Below are 18,836 nucleotides of genomic sequence, written 5' to 3' on the forward strand. Positions count from 1 at the left end.
GAACCAGAGGTTTCTCCTTTAAAGAGCTGTCCTCCCCTGAAGTCCTAAGTTCTAATAAAATAGACCTTTAGACACTCTACAGGACATACAGAGACATCTTCCTTCAGAGGGCAGATTCTCCAGGGACCCCACCTCTTAGTGGGTAGCTCGTTCTTAGCGAGAAAGGTTGGATCAGGAAAGAGATTCAGTTCTCCCGCTTCTGTGAACTGAATGTGGCCCTCATCTCTAGATAGGGCCACTATTTCACTAACTCAAGCCATAGAGGCTATAGTGAACAGAAAAATAACCTTTTGGGTTAGATCCTTGAAGGAACAATCTTCATTGTTCACAGATGAGGCATAATGTAGGACCTTGTCCAAAGACCATGTGATGGGCTTTGGCGGTGCTGCAGGCCTAAGCCTTGCACATGCTTTCGGAATCTTATTAAAGATTTCATCCGCCAGATCCACTTGAAAGGCATATATAAGAGGTCTAGTCAAGGCTGACTTGCACGTAGTTATCGTGTTGGCCGCCAGACCTCTATTATGAAGGTGGAGAAAGAAGGACAGACAGAAGTTCATTGAAATTTCTTTCGGTCCTTTTGCTTTTACAAAAGCAACCCACTTTTTCCAAGATGATTCATATTGTCTTCTAGTTGAATTGGCCTTGTATTCTTCTAAGAATTCTATATTGCCTTCTGAGATCCCAAATCTTTTCCTAACCACTAGGGCAAGAAAAGCATGAAATGAAGAGTTTGGGCTCTCTGTGATAAATCGAAGGCAATTAACTTCTGAACCCTCTGAGATAGTACTGGGTTCATTACTAGGGCCAGCCTCAGCCTCAGTTCCTTCACTAAAGGGAACCGGTTGCTCTTGGGCTATTTGGGAGCCAACAGAGCCACTCCTCCCTGGAAGGATCTTAGCATGTTGAGGACCTTCAGCAGGAGATTGGATGGGATGAACAGGAATTCCTGAGTCCATCCCTTCCATACTAGAGACATGGTGTCTGTTATCTCCACAAGAGGATCCTCGTATGGGGCTACATATCGAGGTAGTTTCTTGATGACGCTCATGACGAAGAGGTCGATCTACAGCTCAGGGACTTGTTCCCTTCTGGGAGAGAATAGGTCTGCGTCTGTGGACCATTCTAACTCTATCGGCTTGAGTCCGAGTAGAGCATCCGCTGTCACATTGTGGATTGATTGTACATAAACTGCTGATAGGTGCCATCCTTTTAGGCAAGGGATGGCTAACATCACCTAAACTATATGAGACACTCTCTAGCCTTGTCGGTTCCGACGTCTCATTATCGCTTTGATATCCCAGATCAGCCTGAGAAGGTCTGATCTGTGTGGAGAGTTTCCCCACCCACGACAGGACTAACATGGCGTGGATAGAAATGACTGAATCCCCTGGATTTTCCTCTGATGGGAGTGAACACCCTATTCTTCCGACTAGGCATCCATGCGGATGATCTTCAATAGTCAGGGTAGTTACAAGGGCACGGTCTTCAATAGGCTTTTGGCCTTTGACCATTGTTAGGGAAGCGATTAAGGAAAGACCGATATCGGTCTTTTTAGAACTCTTCGAGAGTTTGATGCGTATCTTCTCCAGACTCTTAATGCATCTTTCCGCTGTGCTCTTAGCACTGGGTCTGTCACTATTGCGAACTGGAGAGAGTTCAGAACTCCTCCCTGTTAGCATCTTGGAATCCTGACTGATTACCATAGTCTCTTGACCGACCCTGCGATCTCCTTTTACATCCCCAAGGGAAAGGAGAGCTGGTGTGACAACAGGTTTCAATGGTTTTTTTAACCATTGAAGCCTTTGAGCTGGAGAGAATCGAGACTTCTTGAAGCTGATCTTGCATCCCCGATGTTCCAGGAACCGGAACACTTCCTTGGATGCTCATAGACCAGCCACTTCGGGTGCTGCCCACACTAGCCTTTCGCCCAGGTACTTTGTTGCCTGAACCATTTCTAGGCTTGGTTTTTGCGTGACTGTGTCCGCCAATCCCATGAAGATACTTAGGACTGTGTTTAGTCCAACAAGTATCTTTCCTAGGACATATGTTATCCTCTGTAACTTGAATCCTAGGTAGGAGGAGAGGGGGCGACTGACTGGAAGCTGCCAATAGACATCTTTCAGGTCTGACGAGACTGTGAACACCCCTTTTTGAAATAGGGTCCTTATGTTCAAAAGGATTATCATTCTGAACTTGCTGTTTTGTTTGAACTTGTTGAGTGGCGACAAGTCCAGAATGACTCTGAGTTTTCTTGAGTCCTTCTTGTGAACACCAAACAGCCTTCCCTGGAATTCGATGGACTATACTTTCCTTACCACCTGTATGCTCTAGAGCTCTAAGGTATACTCTTCCAGGACGGGGTTGGAGTGTAGGAAGAGTTGAGGAAATGATGGTGGAGGCATGTCTATTTTCCATCCTAGTCCCATCTTGATTAGGCCTTGGACCCAAGGATCGAAGGTCCAGCGATCCTTAAGGAACCTCCCTCCTACCAGAAGCGTCTCTTTGCTTCGCATGATCAGAAGGTTTACATCTTCGACCGCCTGCCTTTGGCACAGCGGTCATCGAAACTGTGGGATGTTGTTGAACAGCCCGAAGAAAATTTCTAGACTTTTCCATCTTCCTTTTAGGTTGGGGACCCACATCCGTGGAAGACTTTCTCTTTGAAAAGAAGCCCCACTTCTGGAGAAGCCCTATGTTCTCCGTGGTGGCTTTCTTAATCACCTCTCTAACTACCTCGTTTAGAAAGAGGTCTCTACCCCAGGTGTTGGAAGATATTAGCTTCCTGGTTTTGTGTTTCACTGTTGCGGCAGCGGACACAAACTCCCTACAGGCTCTCGTAGCCTTCATAAAGGCATAAAGGTCTTTTACTAAGGTGGCCATATGCATTTTGGCCAAGACCATGAGCATGTCTGGGGTACTTTGATGGGCTGACCACAACTCTATGCAGTTCTGTAGGGATAGGGAGGCTGAGAGTCTCTCCTTTGTCTCTTGTTCCTTGCCCAAAAGAAACTCAGAAAGTTTAGGGAGATTCTCGCTAGACTGTCGTCTAGTGACATCCGCGTCTAGTTTTCCTACTGAAAGGTTATGTGGACTTCCAATCCTTCTCCTGCATGGGAGAGGCTAGTGACAGAGGCTTGCACTCCTCGAGTGCAGGACATGGTTTACCTGACTCCACTGCCTTGGCAACAGATTTAAATGCCTTCCACATAAAGGGCAATGATATTGAAGCAGGAGCAAGAAAGGAAGGGTGTCTGTTACTTAGTGTGAACACTTTCAACACCGAGTAACCCGCCTTTCTCAGGCTACTTGGCAAGATAGCCTGTGCCTTATCATGGTCGAGAATCATGACCTCCTTCAGTTACGTTTCTTTTCCTGACGTTGGTTCATACTTCAGATGAATGAAGCAATTGGGGAAGGCTTCAAAGCTTGGCCAAAACTGGATTTCGTCTAAAGGAACAGCACCCATCTTCTACGAGATTTAGAGTTTGCCGTCTAAAACCGGCATAAGCTCCGCGTACCTCCAGGGATTGGTTTTGAAGCATGTCGGAAGGTCTTGGTCTCTGGGTCGTTTGTATTACCATTGGGGAACGACAAGTGGAGCTTCACAGAGCTCTACCTTGAATTTCACTTCCTCCTTTTCGCCTTGTTTGCGAAAATTTTCTATTAGACCTTTCATATGGGCCAGTAATTGGTCCATTTTGTCTAATAGAGGGGTACAAGGTGAAGATGTCGATGTTAACGGCTCTAGAGCCGGCACAGACGGAAGCAATTCTGACATGACATTGTCCACCTGTTCCTGTGGGTGCTTCCTGCCCTCCGTCCCAAAGGCTATCTGGCCGCAGGGAGGTGCGAATCGTGCCTGGGACACCACTATTTCCCTACTTGCTTTCAGGAATAGTAAGCTACACATCTTATCATTAGGTAGGTATGGTCCCGGAGAGATTTTCTGGAACCCTCTTACCCAGTTGCGTAGTTTCTTACGAGCTGCATCACTAGACTCCATCGACTTGGGATTATCGAAATCCTTGAACATTAAGGTCCGACATACATTGCAAACTTGAGGGTTCCAATAATGCAGGGATTCGGAAATAATATTCCAGGGGGCATGAAACCTGCATGTATTATGACCGTAAAAGTTCCTCCTGTAAAGAAAGGAAAGCAGAATGAGTATACAATTGATTATCTCACTGATAAGCAATATGTAAAAGTCATCTTCTAACTAAAATAGCTTAGGATAGTAAGCTAGAAAGGGATAGTGGGAGACACATACTTGTATATCCCCTGCAAGCAAATGCTGTTACCGCCCCTCAGTATTGACTATAAGGAGATTTCTTTATCAAGGAACTCTAATGAAAGGGTTCTAACACCTAGGGGTAGAAAAGTGTATAAGTCACTGTCCCTTTTATTATTTAACACTGTAGAGTAAGGATGAATGATTTCTAATCAGAGAATTGAAGGAATTCAATTCTTTCAATATAGGAACGGTCTCAACAGAAGCCCGCAAAAGGGTACCCAAGATATGTTAGAAATTAACTACTGTATAATCATACTATAGTTTTCTGTTTGTAGTATATACTATATTGCAAAATACCGATTACTGTATGATTATATATTGTAGTTCAGCCAGTGTGCTGCCATTATGGCTAGCATTTGACGGCACGGTCCAGCCGGCGCTAGGAAACATAAAAGACATATATTTGTGTATCCTACCCAGCCCATTTGCTGTGGCCTTCCCTTCCAATATTAAAATCATGGAGTTTCCTGATCAGGGAAACTCAAGGATAAGGGTTCTAACCTTTCAAGGATAGAAGTGTACTACCACCGGCCCTTTAATCTATTTAATATTGTAGGGTAAAATGTAAACTGATTTCTAATCAGAATATTGAAGAAATTCTATGCTTTCAATATAGGATTGGTCTCAGCAAACACCTGGGCAAGGATACCCAATATATATTGGAAAATAACTACTCGTATAATATATACAATAGTTTTCTATCTGCAGTATATCCTATACTGCAAATATATTGACCACCTGTATAGACTTATACTGAAATTCAGCCGGCATATATCCGGCATACCTAGTCCTTGCCGGCGCACCCAGCATGCTAGGTAAAAGAGAAAGAGACAGCATGAAGAGAAGGCTGCCTTATTAATGTGTATGTATACACTAATTAAGGATGTAAATATCTAATTTACTGCCTTTCTCCAGAAAGAAGGTTCAAATGGAAGGGGAGAATGTAACATTCAGGATTCCATCCAGCCACCAGTACCATCGCCGGCAATGTGCTGGCAGGCTAGCACCCGGCAGCACTGGTACAGTCGGCATACTGCCGGCTGAGTCAGCATCTGTCTGTGCCGGTCCGGCCGGCGGTATACCCGGCAATAGCACTTGTGGCCGGCAGTCCAAGGGAGGACTGAAGAACCTTGGTGACAGAAGAGACTTCCCACCAACAGCCATCATGGCCGCCAGCAGCCGCCAACCGCCGGCAGACGTCATAGCCGACGGCATATGACATGGCCGCCGGCATATGACATGGCTGCCAGTAGCCTGCATAGCCGCCGGCAGTTGTAGAAAACATGGCCGCTGGCAGTCGTCGTGGCTGCCAGCAGCTGGCATAGCTGCAGGCAGTCAGACAACAGCTGTTGAGTAGGAGTCTGGCCTGCCCCCAACCCACCGGCAAACAGTGAGATTGCAGGACGATGGCCCAAAGAGATACGATGGCTAGGCCATCACTAAAGAACAGAGGGAGAGGGAAAAGGGTCCTGTATGAGGTGTGGAAGGAGCCGGCAAGGTTGCCGGTCCTACACACCCTTAAGAAACTCTGTTTCAGTATCGGCGCCATCCTAGGCGGCCGGAGAATTTCTACTCTCTAACCTAAACCTAGGGTCTGCCAATACAGTTAAGGGGATGGCAGCAGTGCCGCCTCCTCTCAATAAAGGAGAAACAGAGTTCCAGTGCAGGCGCCACCCTAGGCAGCAGAAGAATTTCTATTCTTCACCCTTGGGTCTGCGAGCACAGGACTAGTCTTCTAGACCACAGGGAGAAGGTGGCGGCATCATACAACCACTTCAAGTGCGGCCTAGGGAGGGTTAGCCTCCTATGCCGGCAGCCTAGCCGGCGGGAATGACTATTCACCCTGCCGGCCGGCTGCCAGCACAAAACTAAATACTCTGAGGTTCTGCCCGAATCCCAAAACCTGCTATCTGCGGCTAAGGGAAGGGACAGAGAACCCTAGGCTAGTCATGCCTGAATGAAAACTCGAGGCACGACCCACTAGGGTTGTAGCCTAAGGCTACACTCAGAGGGAAGGAGGGATTACCCTTAAATCTCCACTAGAGATGAGTATCGGTTTATATAATAATTCTAGGAGATATCTATCTCCGCCTGAATTGATAAACCAATACACGAGGGTAACCGGGGAAATGTCGAAAGTATACTATATCGCCTAGGTTAGGTTACCTAAGCAAGACGAGATCTCGGTTACCGAAATCACCGAAACTCTGATTTATGCGATCGACATAGAAAAAGGAAAATTATGCATATTATAAATATCTTTACAAGAATAAATTGCCCAAATAGCTTTCATAATTAATTAATTAATGCTATTTATACCAGGAATGTCGTTCTACTAACTAAATAACACATGCCTAACGAACGACAGCGCCCATGGCGCCTCCGGTAACAGGCCTAGCTCCTAATCACAATAAATTACTCTAATTTCACTGTGAAACAGGAGCTAAAATACACACATTGTAAAGAATCAATACTCAACTTTCCAGAGGCAAAAGAAGCTGGAGATTGGATAATAATCCTTGTAAATCGATCGAAAAAGTTAGATCAACAGTGCACACCACCGTGCGAATTTGCTACAAAATTAGGAATGTCCGCCATCTTGGATATAGCGCCATCTTGATACTCAATAGTAGTATGGGATGTAGGGTAACCTTGATATGGCTCCCCTTCTAATTTTGCCACTTTCCCCCTCGAAGCATAAACACTATTCGGGGTGAAGATTGCTATGTGGCGTGTCAAGAATACGTCCCTTGACATGCGATATCCTTGAGAGAAATTTTAAGGATATCGCGCCAGGAGTTAGAATACTGGAGACCTAAAGGTAAATTCTCTGGGAATATCACTGTAGTACATATGTCCCTTAGGAAGCTACTATTGGGAACCTTCCATCAGGACGACATGGCTTGAGCCCAAATATATATATATATATATATATATATATATATATATATATATATATATATATATATATATATATATATATATATATATATATATATATATATATATATATATGTATATATATATATATATATATGTATATATATATATATATATATATATATATATATATATATATATATACATACATTTATATATATAAATATAAATATATATATATATATATATATATATATATATATATATATATATATATATATATATATATATATATATATATGAGTAGTAATGGTTTTCAGTGGGTAGTGTGTAGGTTTTTCAAGTCCCTTTAGTTTGTAACTGATAAAGTATTCTTCAAGTGGGGATTCATACACATTTATTAGATATTTATACCAGGGCTGTGTTTTGCTCAAGAGAACATGAACCCATGTGTCACCCTGAAACAAAGAGTTCATGCATGCCATGTTTATACAATGGTCCTACAAGCAGGAAGACAACACTTCTTTGGTAAATCCTGTCATACTAGATTCCCTATTCTCGCCTTTACACCAGAGGTCTTGGAGACCACACAGCACCTTCCAAAAAGTGGGGTTTTTCTTGTATGAAAGCCACTTATGATAAACTGGATAGTGATTCCTTCTTTAAAACTGATCATTTTAACAAAGACATGATCAAAAGTTTATATTATGCTGTACACATAGTTATTAAAAATGTTACAATATAACTTACCTTGAAATTAGGTTTATCAGGAATCTTGGGGATATACTCAACAGAGTTATATCCTTCATATCTACTTCCATCACTATAAGAACCCTCTACAGGATATTTGGGTTTCCTTGGCTGGATGTTTAACTGACAATTTCCAATCCAAAGAGGCTGCAAAAGTAGAATTAACAGACTCGTTATAACTTTTAACATTGTTATAAAGCTAGTTCTAGACTTGTACTCTTGCTATATGTTAAAGGCAAAAGTATGAAAACTAAAAGGGGGTGATTTCAGAAAACCTCAAATTTTCTTCTGGAAGACAAATACAGTATGCAAAAAAATTCACTGAAAACATTATTTTTAGAAATCTGCCACTTCTGTAATAGAAAATCTTGCACTCTAAACTTACCCCATACCCGAGAGCTTTCTCTTGGGCCTCAGCATCATAGAATGTAACAAATCCATACTTAGGAATTGTTCTTCCATTTGGAGTAACACCTTTGTCATACAAGGTTACGGCCACTACTTCACCAAAAAGATCAGTGAAGAGACTCTGCCAAGACATTTCGTGTATCAGAAACTTTTTAGTAATACAATATGAATTTAAGCTGAAATAACAAATAGCAAAGATAATGTAAAACATTAAATACAAAGCATTTAACTAAATTTTATTTGGAAAATTGTTTTAATCATCTAATTGCAAAGCAACAAAAAACATAAAGCTTCAAAGGTATATTAATGAACTTGTCTCTTTGCAATTTTAGAGTAGTTCTAGCTACCACAAGCACAGTTATCAATGACAAGAGCTCAAAGAAAGGTAAGCTAAGACAAATGAATAAAAAAATACTGATTATTAAATGTGTTCATTAAGTGATAACTTTCATATAAAAATACCTATTCCTTCTCATGAAAAATCTTTCTGATTTTGTACGATCAGTAGTATAGTTAAACAATCAAATAATAGATGCTGTATATATACTGTATATGGTATATAAGCTTTGTACATATATCTACTGACTAATCAATTCTAACTTTTCCCAATTTAATGGAGTTTTAAGGTAAATTTTATCTTTCATAACCACTAACTGAATTTTGAAAATTAACATTGAACATTAAATGGAAATGCAAGTTTATCTGTACTTCATTAAACTTACAGTACAACAAAATAAAAGATACATAACATAACAGAGAATAAAAACACCTCACTGCTTTTTCAATAACTAAATTTGTTTCTTATTTCTACTCACCTGGTTTTCACATTTCTTCTCTCTCAAACCTGGTAAGCGTCAACATGTTACCTTTAACTAAAGATTTCATGTTTTCTTTCCTTGTAATTGCCCTGTCCCTCTTTTTAAGTTCTAGGCTTATATAGAAGTGTATGGCAATTCTACCACACCCCTTTATCTATCAGTTTTGTACCAACCGTGTGTCACACGATCGTACATAGTAACGACATTTTTCTTTTTTTGTATATATTATCCTTTGTATCTTCGCTCTCCCCTCGCACTGACAGCGACCTGTATCAACCTGTATCGACCTTTATCGTAACTGTTACCAGAACCGGTTGCCGGTTGGACATGAAATAGCCTGTTGTATATTTTGTAATATTCTTGCCCGGATTTGATGTACTGTATATATAAACAAACTTGATGTTCTGTAATAAACTCACTCGGTTGCTTTCATCTCGCCTTTTGCGTCACAACCTCACTCGGCTCGTCACAGTTTCAAAGTCAAATCTAGTTCCACAACCCCTTGACACCACTAGTCATTGGGGAGGGGGCATGTATATGAATGCCAGATGAGTATATATATGAGTGATGCTGAAATTCATTTTATTTCTATGAACTGCCCCATACACAGAGGTGAATGGAGGATAGTGAAGGAAAGATTCACTAGTTCAATGTTAATTACTGTAAAATAAGGAGTATTTGTACATCCACATTGAAAACAGGAGTTAATTCTTAAAAAGGATACAGTATGATGGAATTTAAAATTAACAATTCCTCATTAAAAACTATTAACATTTCAAAACCTATATATTGCACACACCATATTACCGTACCCATTACCCGGCATATTCCATACAGAAAATAATAATAAAGGCCACAAAACGCATTTTTCTTTAGGAAATAAACTCGAAAACCTGTATTCAAGGACTTACTCTTGCTTACAGTCATAATGTAATCAAATGATGTTGCTTATTTAGGAGCAATAACAAAGTTGGGCAGATGATTGTTATATGAATGAATGCACACTTTAGCATGAGATTAGGTTTGACAATAGACAAGAAAAGAAAGTTAAAAATGTTTGTTTTTAACCTGGATCAAGAAATTTATTCACTCTGTGAAATAACTAAAAAACTTTGGAATACAGATAATCTTAGAAGCTATAGCATTCGATAGCATAATATAAAATAAATTATCGGTACTTACTATGGCCCATCTACTCAGATACAATTCTACAATAAGCTGTTGCCACGACTGAAATGACATCTCTCACGAGTAAAATCTCTTCTATTTCTTTTTACCTTCATGATTGTGCTCCATTAAATATTCCAAACTGGAATCTACAATTGTGTCTGTTTGTTTACAATTCTTTGTGCCTGTACCAGGCAAGGGACCAATTTTGGCAGTGTAGGTACTAGCTCCCACATTAATGCTGCTGAGAAAAATACAAGATGAATTAGTAGCCGAGCATACATGGCGCTGCTTCTCAATGCTACTCGAAACCTGATGAAATATGATGCAACTGATTTTCAGCTCCAGCTAAAGCTTTAAGAGATGATTTTAACAATTGCAGGTCACATTTTACAAGGACCACCCGATATGCCACATTGTTAACACAGAACATGTAAATAAAGGTTGCTTATGAGCACTTACTTCAGTGGGAAGAAGGATATTATAATCCAGACTGCCAGCCAGGTCTTGCACCTTTGAATACAATGAAAGAATTGAGCTAACCTCATCATGGCAATACAAGGGTTTTGCAATAGAAGGGCCTAACATAAATGGAGAGCGAAACTCAAAGAAAGGTAATCGACTCTATAATGCAGTTATTATTATCATTACTATTTGTTAAGCTACAACCCTAGTTGGAAAAGTAGGATGCTATAAGCCCGAGGGCTCAAATAGAGAAAATAGCCCAGTGAGAAAAAGAAATAAGGAAACTATAAGAGAAGTAATTAACAAATAAAATAAAATATTTCAAGAACCGTAACAATAAAATAAATCTTTCATATATATACTATAAAAACCTAAAAAAAAAAACAAGAGGAAGAGAAATAAGATAGAATGGTTGCCGGAGTGTACCTTCAAGCAAGAGAACTCTACCCCAAGACAGTGGAAGACCATGGTAAAGAGGCTATGGCACTATCCAAGACAAAAGAACAATGGTTTGATTTCGGAGTGTCCTTCTCCTAAAAGCTTAAGAGTCTCTTCTACCCTTACCAAGAGGAAAGCAGCTACTGAACAACTACAGTGAAATAATTAACCCCTTGAGCAAAGAAGAATGGTTTGGTAATCTCAGTGTTGTCAAGTGTATGAGGAAAGAAAAGAATGTAGCAAGAATAGGCCAGACTATTCGGTGTATGTGTAGGCAAAAGGAAAATTAGCCATAAACAGAGAGAAGGATCCAATGTAGTACTGTTAAAACAGTCAAAGGACCCAATAACACTCTAGTGGTAGTATCTCAACGCGTACCTTCATTTGGTACTTAGGCATCTGAGATTAAACACCTACTTTCAAGCATTATAAGATATATTTAAGCCTGTCTACTTGTCAGGATTGAGAAGTAGTTTTATATATGAAGTAGGTTAAATTTTGAATCTTTGGGAAACTTTTACTAATAAATGTAACAAAGTATCTGTTTTGGGCTCAGGCCATGTCGTCCTGATGGAAGGTTCTTATTGGTAGCTTTTTAAGGGATATTTGGCTACAGTGATATTCCCAGAGAATTAACCTTTAGGTCTCCAGAATTCTAACTCCTGGCACGAATATCCTTAAAACTTTCCTTAAGGATATCACGTAATATCAGGGGACGTATATCTTGATACGACACAGCAATCTTCACAGCGAATAGTGTTTTCGTTTCGAGGGGGAAGTGGCGAAAATAGAAGGGGAGCTCTTATCAAGGTTACCCTTCCTCCCGTACTATAACGAGTATCCAAGATGGCGCTTATTCCTATTTTTGTAACGAATTCGCATGGTGGCCCTATCCAGAAACGAGGGCCATATTCAGTTCACAGAAGTGGGAGAACTGAATCTCTTTCCTGATCCAACCTTTCTCGCCAAAAACGAGCTACCCACTAAGAGATGGGGTCCCTGGAGAATCTGCCCTCTGAAGGAAGATGTCTCTCTGTGTCCAGTAGAATGTCTAAAGGTCTATCTTCGAAGAACTTCAGACTTCAGGAAAGGACAGCTCTTTAAAGGAGAAACTTCAGGATCAAACTTATCCCTACAACAACTAAGGGCGAAGCTCACCTACTTTATTCGCAGAGCGGATCCTGACAGCACACCCACAGGTGATGATCCAAGAAAAATTCCTTCATCACTGAGCTTTTATCAGTATATGGACTTCGAGCGTCTTCGCTCATACAATGGATGGAAGTCATCCGGAGTGTTCTACAAACATTATGCAAAGCAAGTGCATGAGTTGAAGCATTACGTGGTGGCGGCAGGTAGTGCATTAAAACCTGTTGTCTAGTACTACGATGAACAGTGAATTGATTGGGACTCTCAATTATGGTGTAAAGGTGTAAACACCTTCCAGTGCAATACCTTTGAAGTGAGTGTCACCATGGTGACACCAAAGACTGTACAAAAACCTCAGGTGTAGAATTATACAAATAACACTTGTGCCGTGTGTACTTTACACAATGTTGATAATATCCAACAATTACAGAAAACTATATAAGAAAATTTTTCAATTTTCAAATTTCATAGTGGCATTAATCAATTCTTCCTTTTCAGGTAGAAAATTATCTGCATCAAGTTGTAGATATATGTATGATTCTCCTAATATATAAGAATATATATTACATATGCTATTCTATCTTAGTCATTTCTCCGTGAATATATGTCTATTAATGTGTAATTGCGTCTTATTTTGCCCCATAATTAACACAAATAAAGTATAGCCAGAGTTTCTCTTACTTACCTAAGTACTGTATACCTCATATTATTGTATGTACGGACAATAAATATAGTTGATACTTTTGTTCTAACAAGAATATACAAACTGTGAGACGCTTGTATACCTAGTTGATTCTATGTTTGTTCATACAGTATATGCAAACCTTGAGACCCCTTTCCTACTGTTTAGTATGACTCTTCCCTGCAGGGGACAGGAAGCCCTAACATGGCATATGATTAGGAGTAATGACGTATAATGGTAACGTCATATGTCTCAACGGTCTGGATGACCATAGGAAAATCTGTCCGACGGTTAAGGCACCTATGAAAATCCACAGATACAGTACCTTCAAGTAATTCTCTGGTAAACTTCCATCAGGATGACATGGCCTGAGCCCAAAAAACCGATTTTGAGAGAAGCGAAAAATCTATTTTTGGGTGAGATAGCTATGTCGTCCTGATGGACCCGCCTTCCTTTTCCATAGAAAAGGCCTAAGCAAGATCCCTCCCGAAACTACTATATTTGTAGCACCATGCTCAATGCTACAAGGAATAAGCACCATCTTGGATACTCATAATAGTACGGGAGGAAGGGTAACCTTGATAACGGCTCCCCTTCTATTTTCGCCACTCTTCCCCCTCGAAATGAAAACACTATTCGGGGTGAAGATTGCTATGTGTCGTATCAAGATATACGTCCCCTGATATTATGTGATATCCGTAAGAAAAATTTCAAGGATATTCGCACCAGGAGTTAGAATTCTGGAGACCTAAAGGATAATTCTCTGGGAATATCACTGTTGCCAAATATCCCTTAGAAAGCTACCAATAGGAACCTTCCATCAGGACGACATGGATATCTCACCCAAAAATAGAATTTTAGCTTCGCTCAAAATCCGTTTTAAGGTGGCCTTTGAGAGCTTAAGTTGATTGTGTCTTCATTTCTTCCTTTAGATCCAAATTGTTTTAAGGCTAAGCATGGTAGAGGTGTAAGAATACAACCACTGTATGTCCTGGGTGTCGTAGAAAGTGATTAAAAAGACAGCTACTGACTTGCAGAACTGCTAAAAGGCTAGGCTCACTGCTAAATATTGAGGAAACTGCTACCATACAGTTGGACAATTTAGTCAGGAGTTAGGACAACTGCCAAAAACTGGGTTTAATGACTGCAAAGACGTGTGATTGTTAAAATCCTCTGCCAAACTATAAACCAAGCCTAATTGTAATAATAATATGGATGAGGCTAGGGCGTTCACTTTAAGCAATGTGTATAAAGATCCCCTTGCTGGCATGATAAATAGATGACAGGTATTGCAGGTTCACGATTGCGGCTAAAGAAGTTAGTTACAGAATGGAAGCTCAAAGATTGGACAGGGTAACAGAGGGAAAAATATTTGGGTTGATATGAAAGAAATATGTGTAGAGGAACTAATGGGAAGAATAAGCAGATATGGTTTGTCAAAAGGAGAAAAGTGATAGTGGGATAGAGAAATGCAAGAGTCTGTTAAAATAAAATCAAAGGCATTTAAGAACTGGAAAATAAGGTATGCACATGGTGCAGAGAAGAGGAAAGATTCAGGGAGGAAACTATATATGGTTATTGGAAGAGTGGTAGAGCAATTGATTGAAAGGCTAGGAACAAGAGAAAGAGAAAAGAATATCTATAAAATTTCACACTTAAGGAAAGGCCAAGACAGGATTTGGGATAACTGGGCGTTATCAAGGATAGAGATGCAAATATATTGCATAGTAATGAAGACATTAAGAGATGATGAGAATATTTGAACAACTACTGAATACTGAAAAAGAGAGAAAGGAACTGGGAGAAGCCTAATGGGTGGAGGGGTCAGTGATGAAGATACAGATTACAGAGTTGAAGAGGCCATCAAGTAAAATGAAAGCACCAGGTCAATCAGAGTTTTAAATTGAAATGGTTAAGATACTAGCTACAGAGGGGGGAGAATGGATGCTGGATTCATCAAGAGAAAAGTGGGAAGAGGAATAATGCTTAAATACTGGGATGACAGTCCAATGATATCTATAGCTATCTTTAGAGTAAGGCAGCGACAGGAAAAGAGGCTTGAGTCTCTGTGCTTTTGTAGATCTAGAGAAGGCTTATGATAATATACCAAGAGCAATTATGTTTTGGTGCTTGAGAAAGAGGAAAGTCCCAGAAAAGTCAGGTAGATTGGTTGAGAAGATGTACAAAAGAACAAGGACAAAAGCAATGACAGCAGTTTGGGAAACAGAAATCTTTGAAGTTAGCATTAGATTAAACAAGGGGCCGGCAAGAAGCCCATTTTTATTTGTGGTAAGTGGAGGTTGCTATATGCAGATGATTTGGTGACCACTGCTGAAAAAGATTAAGACTTACAGGGATGGGTTGTAGAGTGGCAGGAGACTTTGGAGAGGAGTGGCTAGAGGGTAAATGTGGATAACTAAGGATATGGTGAGTAATAAGGAAGGTAGGGACGAGATAGTCATATATGAAAGTTGAGGCTCAGTTAATAAACAGGTGAAACAATTTATATGCTTGGGATCTACTATAAGAAAGGTGGGAGGATGTGAAGCTGAAGTTGACAATAGGATAAAAGCATCCTGGGACAAGTGGGGGAAGGTAGCGGGGATGGTATGTAATGGGAAAAAACAAAAAAGAACTAAAAGTGAAGATCTATCGCACAGTAATAAGACCACTGTAATTGTATAACTCGGAAACATGGGCTCTAAGACGAAAATAGGAAGAAAACCTTGAGAGAATGGAGATGAGAATGCCGAGGTGGATTATGGGAATATCACAGTTTGAAAGATTGGAAAATTATCGAATAAGAAGAATGGTAAGCGTAGTAAAGATTGCAAAGGTAATATAAGTGTTACGACTAAGAACTGGTGTGGGCACATGTTGAGGATGGATGGTGGGGAGGGAGTGAGGAGGGTTAGGAGGAACCTGGTAGGAGAAGAAGAATGAAAGGGAGGCAGATTTAGATGGCAAGATAAAGTGAAGGATGATATGGAGAAAAGAAGTTTGGTGGAGGTTATTCCTATATTGTAGCGATAACAGTGGGAAAGAATAAGAAGAGTTGATTACAATTTCCTTGTTCACTTCCCTTATCAGAAACAGTTGTAAGTGTTTCATCTTAGAATTATGGTCCTTGTTAAGTAAGAGACATTCAGTATATTTAAAAAAAAAAATCAATGAACACTGCAGGTAGTGTCTCAAATTGACTAGATGAAATTAGAATGTCAATTTGCCCTCTTTCCAAAAGACATTGTATTTCTGTGTATAAGGTTTTGAGACCAAGAATTTGTCAAATTTGGATCTAAATCTTATATTAACCTTGTAGATTAAGGTCCTAGATATTAGAAGCCTACCTATCCTGAATTTTGCAGAAAGGTTTCTTTAGCAAAGAATTCTAGACACAATGCAATAACGTACCTTTCTGATGTTACATAGCCATCATATTTAGAAATACTCACTCCTTTATCAACATTACTAGCCTCTAGGCAGAGATTATTAGCCTCTAGGTCATAGGCTATTGTGGCTGGTGCTGTGGAACTCTAATCCTTTTAATGAAATTAAGTTATAGTTTTCTTTTTCATTGTTCTAAATATTGTTAGAAAACCATCTGGACTCCTAAAGATTTCTAAACAAGGATTGTGTTACTAAACTTTGTCATATGTTTGTTCTATATTTATAATGGATGGGGATACAAGAAAATTTTCTGAGATATTAAAGGGTACGGGTACTAAAAAGGTTAAGAACCACTGATCTAGAGACCTATTATCAAATGGTCTTTTAGGTGTTCCCATTAAATTCTAGAACTATTGAGTCAACGCTGTTATACATTTAAAATTTTTGTTGACCTACCTCATTCCATCACTGGCTTTCCACCTCCATCACAGTGTGGAAATCCACAATATGAACATCGGGGGAGGTTCACAGAAAAAAAATAAAGAATTCTAATAAAATAACTTTTCATTTCTATACTTACCTAGTGTTCATATACATGCTCACTAGCCTCCACACTGATTTGTGATGTCAAGGAATAGGGAATAATTGTAAATTCGAAACTGAAGAATGGGTAACTCCTGGCGCGCTACTGACCATTAACTACTAAAGCGTGCTACTGACCATTAACTACTAAAGCGCACTACTGACCATTAACTACTAAATTGTCTCACTACTTTACTATGGGCTTGTATCTTTAGAAAGGAAAGAAAATTTGGGGGTAAACATCGATAAAATTAACTTCTGGAGATAAAGCAATATGACCATCAGGAGAGTTTATGAATAAAAATATTAAAAAAATTCTATTTTCCCTTTGTTCCCAAGTTTGTTGCTACAATTATAAACCTGGCTGTAAACGATCCTGGGTTTCAATCTTTCTCCATCTCCTCTCTTAGGAAGCAACCAAAGATCTGGATGGTTTACTTCTTTGCCCTGTGAGAGCACTAAGACTACCTGAAAAGGACTTAACCCTTCAGACCAAGACTACAAATCTTTTCATCAGCTCCATAAGGCTAAGAAGACCTCCAGAAACACCATCTTCCGACTCTACAAAACAACAAGTAGATCACAATCCCAAACAGCAGAGGAGTCTGCAAAGGCATGTGCTCAAAAAGTCAGAGGAGTGGGAATGATGATAGCCTTTAGGAAACACCTGTTAGTGAGCCAAGTCATGAAGGCAACCTTGACAGTCCACTATCCAAGGGAATGCTCCCACAAGTCATTCGACACAATTTCTTTAGAACCTGTGGTACCTGCTCTGCAGGCTGTGTAACATACCTAGCTCTCTCACAAGACAAGAAGCATCGCGTCTAAGACACATTGCGATATCAGTCTAAGAAGTGAGTTGAGAATGTCTGACCTTTTTCCTTTCTTTCTTTCCCCTTCCTTGGGGCGCAGCTGGCGAACCGTTATGTCGCTGGAATGAACCTTGATGCAGCTAAGCTATCATACTGTACCGCACACGTATCATATGCTCATACACTGTAATAGTATTTCTGTTTTTTGTATATTGTCATTATCGCTTTCCCCTCGAACTGATAACTTGTTTCTGCCTCTATGTACTTGTATCAATCTATTTGAATTTTTGTGACCTTCCTTCACAGAAACTGTTGTTATAAAAGCTCACTGTTTGTGGAAATAAACTGCTGAAAAAGTTTTGCTAAGCGGGTAGCTGGCGATGGCAAGTACTGCTCCAGGAGGTATGATTGAGGGTGTCGTATCTTATTGGTATGTCTCCTTGCTCGCACAGCCAATCAATGATTTACTGGAAAGTGTCCTCGGGGATCGCCGCAAGAACGTAATCTGCTTTGGTACTTGACTGAGTCATGCCCTTGAGGCGAAACTGAACTTCAGCACGCTGGAACCAGGCGAACACTTGTCCACTGGCAAAGGACGGTAGTTTCAGTTGCGTGGCATTGATAGTAGAGGCAGTGTCTGACAGCGGGATCATCAAACAATAAAACACAGCAGTGCAGGGAAAAGCAGGAGGGACCTGAACACTCCGGTAGTCACCCTTCATCAAACAACTGCATACAACACTGCTGCCAATGGTATGGTTGAACGCTTTTGCAGTACCCTCAAAGCAGCTTTGATGTCCAGCTGCAAGGACAACAACTGGTTTACCCAGCTTCTCTGGGTCCACTCCTAAAGACACCATGGATGTCTCGGCAACTGAAATGGTATATGGCGTCCCGCTGGTCGTCCCTACCAATTTTTTTCCGTCTGTAAACTCCGACAATCACCAGTACCTACATTACGTTGTGGGAAAATTTACTCCGTGCCGCCAGATTTACAAGAC

The 18,836-nt window shown here is 40.2% G+C and overlaps 1 protein-coding gene across 3 annotated transcripts in view; it reads right to left on the minus strand.

Annotated features, from left to right (window-relative positions):
- The window catches only part of LOC137653558 (centromere-associated protein E-like), an 892,913-nt gene that overhangs the window by 69,122 nt on the left and 804,955 nt on the right, over positions 1-18,836 (minus strand). For all 3 annotated transcript variants that reach the window (XM_068387057.1, XM_068387056.1, XM_068387055.1), the window contains 2 exons: positions 8,313-8,456; positions 7,928-8,074 (listed from right to left, as the gene is read on the minus strand). In XM_068387057.1, the coding sequence (XP_068243158.1) occupies positions 7,928-8,074; positions 8,313-8,456 (291 nt within the window). The remainder of the gene's footprint in view (positions 1-7,927; positions 8,075-8,312; positions 8,457-18,836) is intronic.

Source organism: Palaemon carinicauda, chromosome 14 (assembly GCF_036898095.1).
Source record: "Palaemon carinicauda isolate YSFRI2023 chromosome 14, ASM3689809v2, whole genome shotgun sequence".
NCBI lineage: Eukaryota > Metazoa > Arthropoda > Malacostraca > Decapoda > Palaemonidae > Palaemon > Palaemon carinicauda.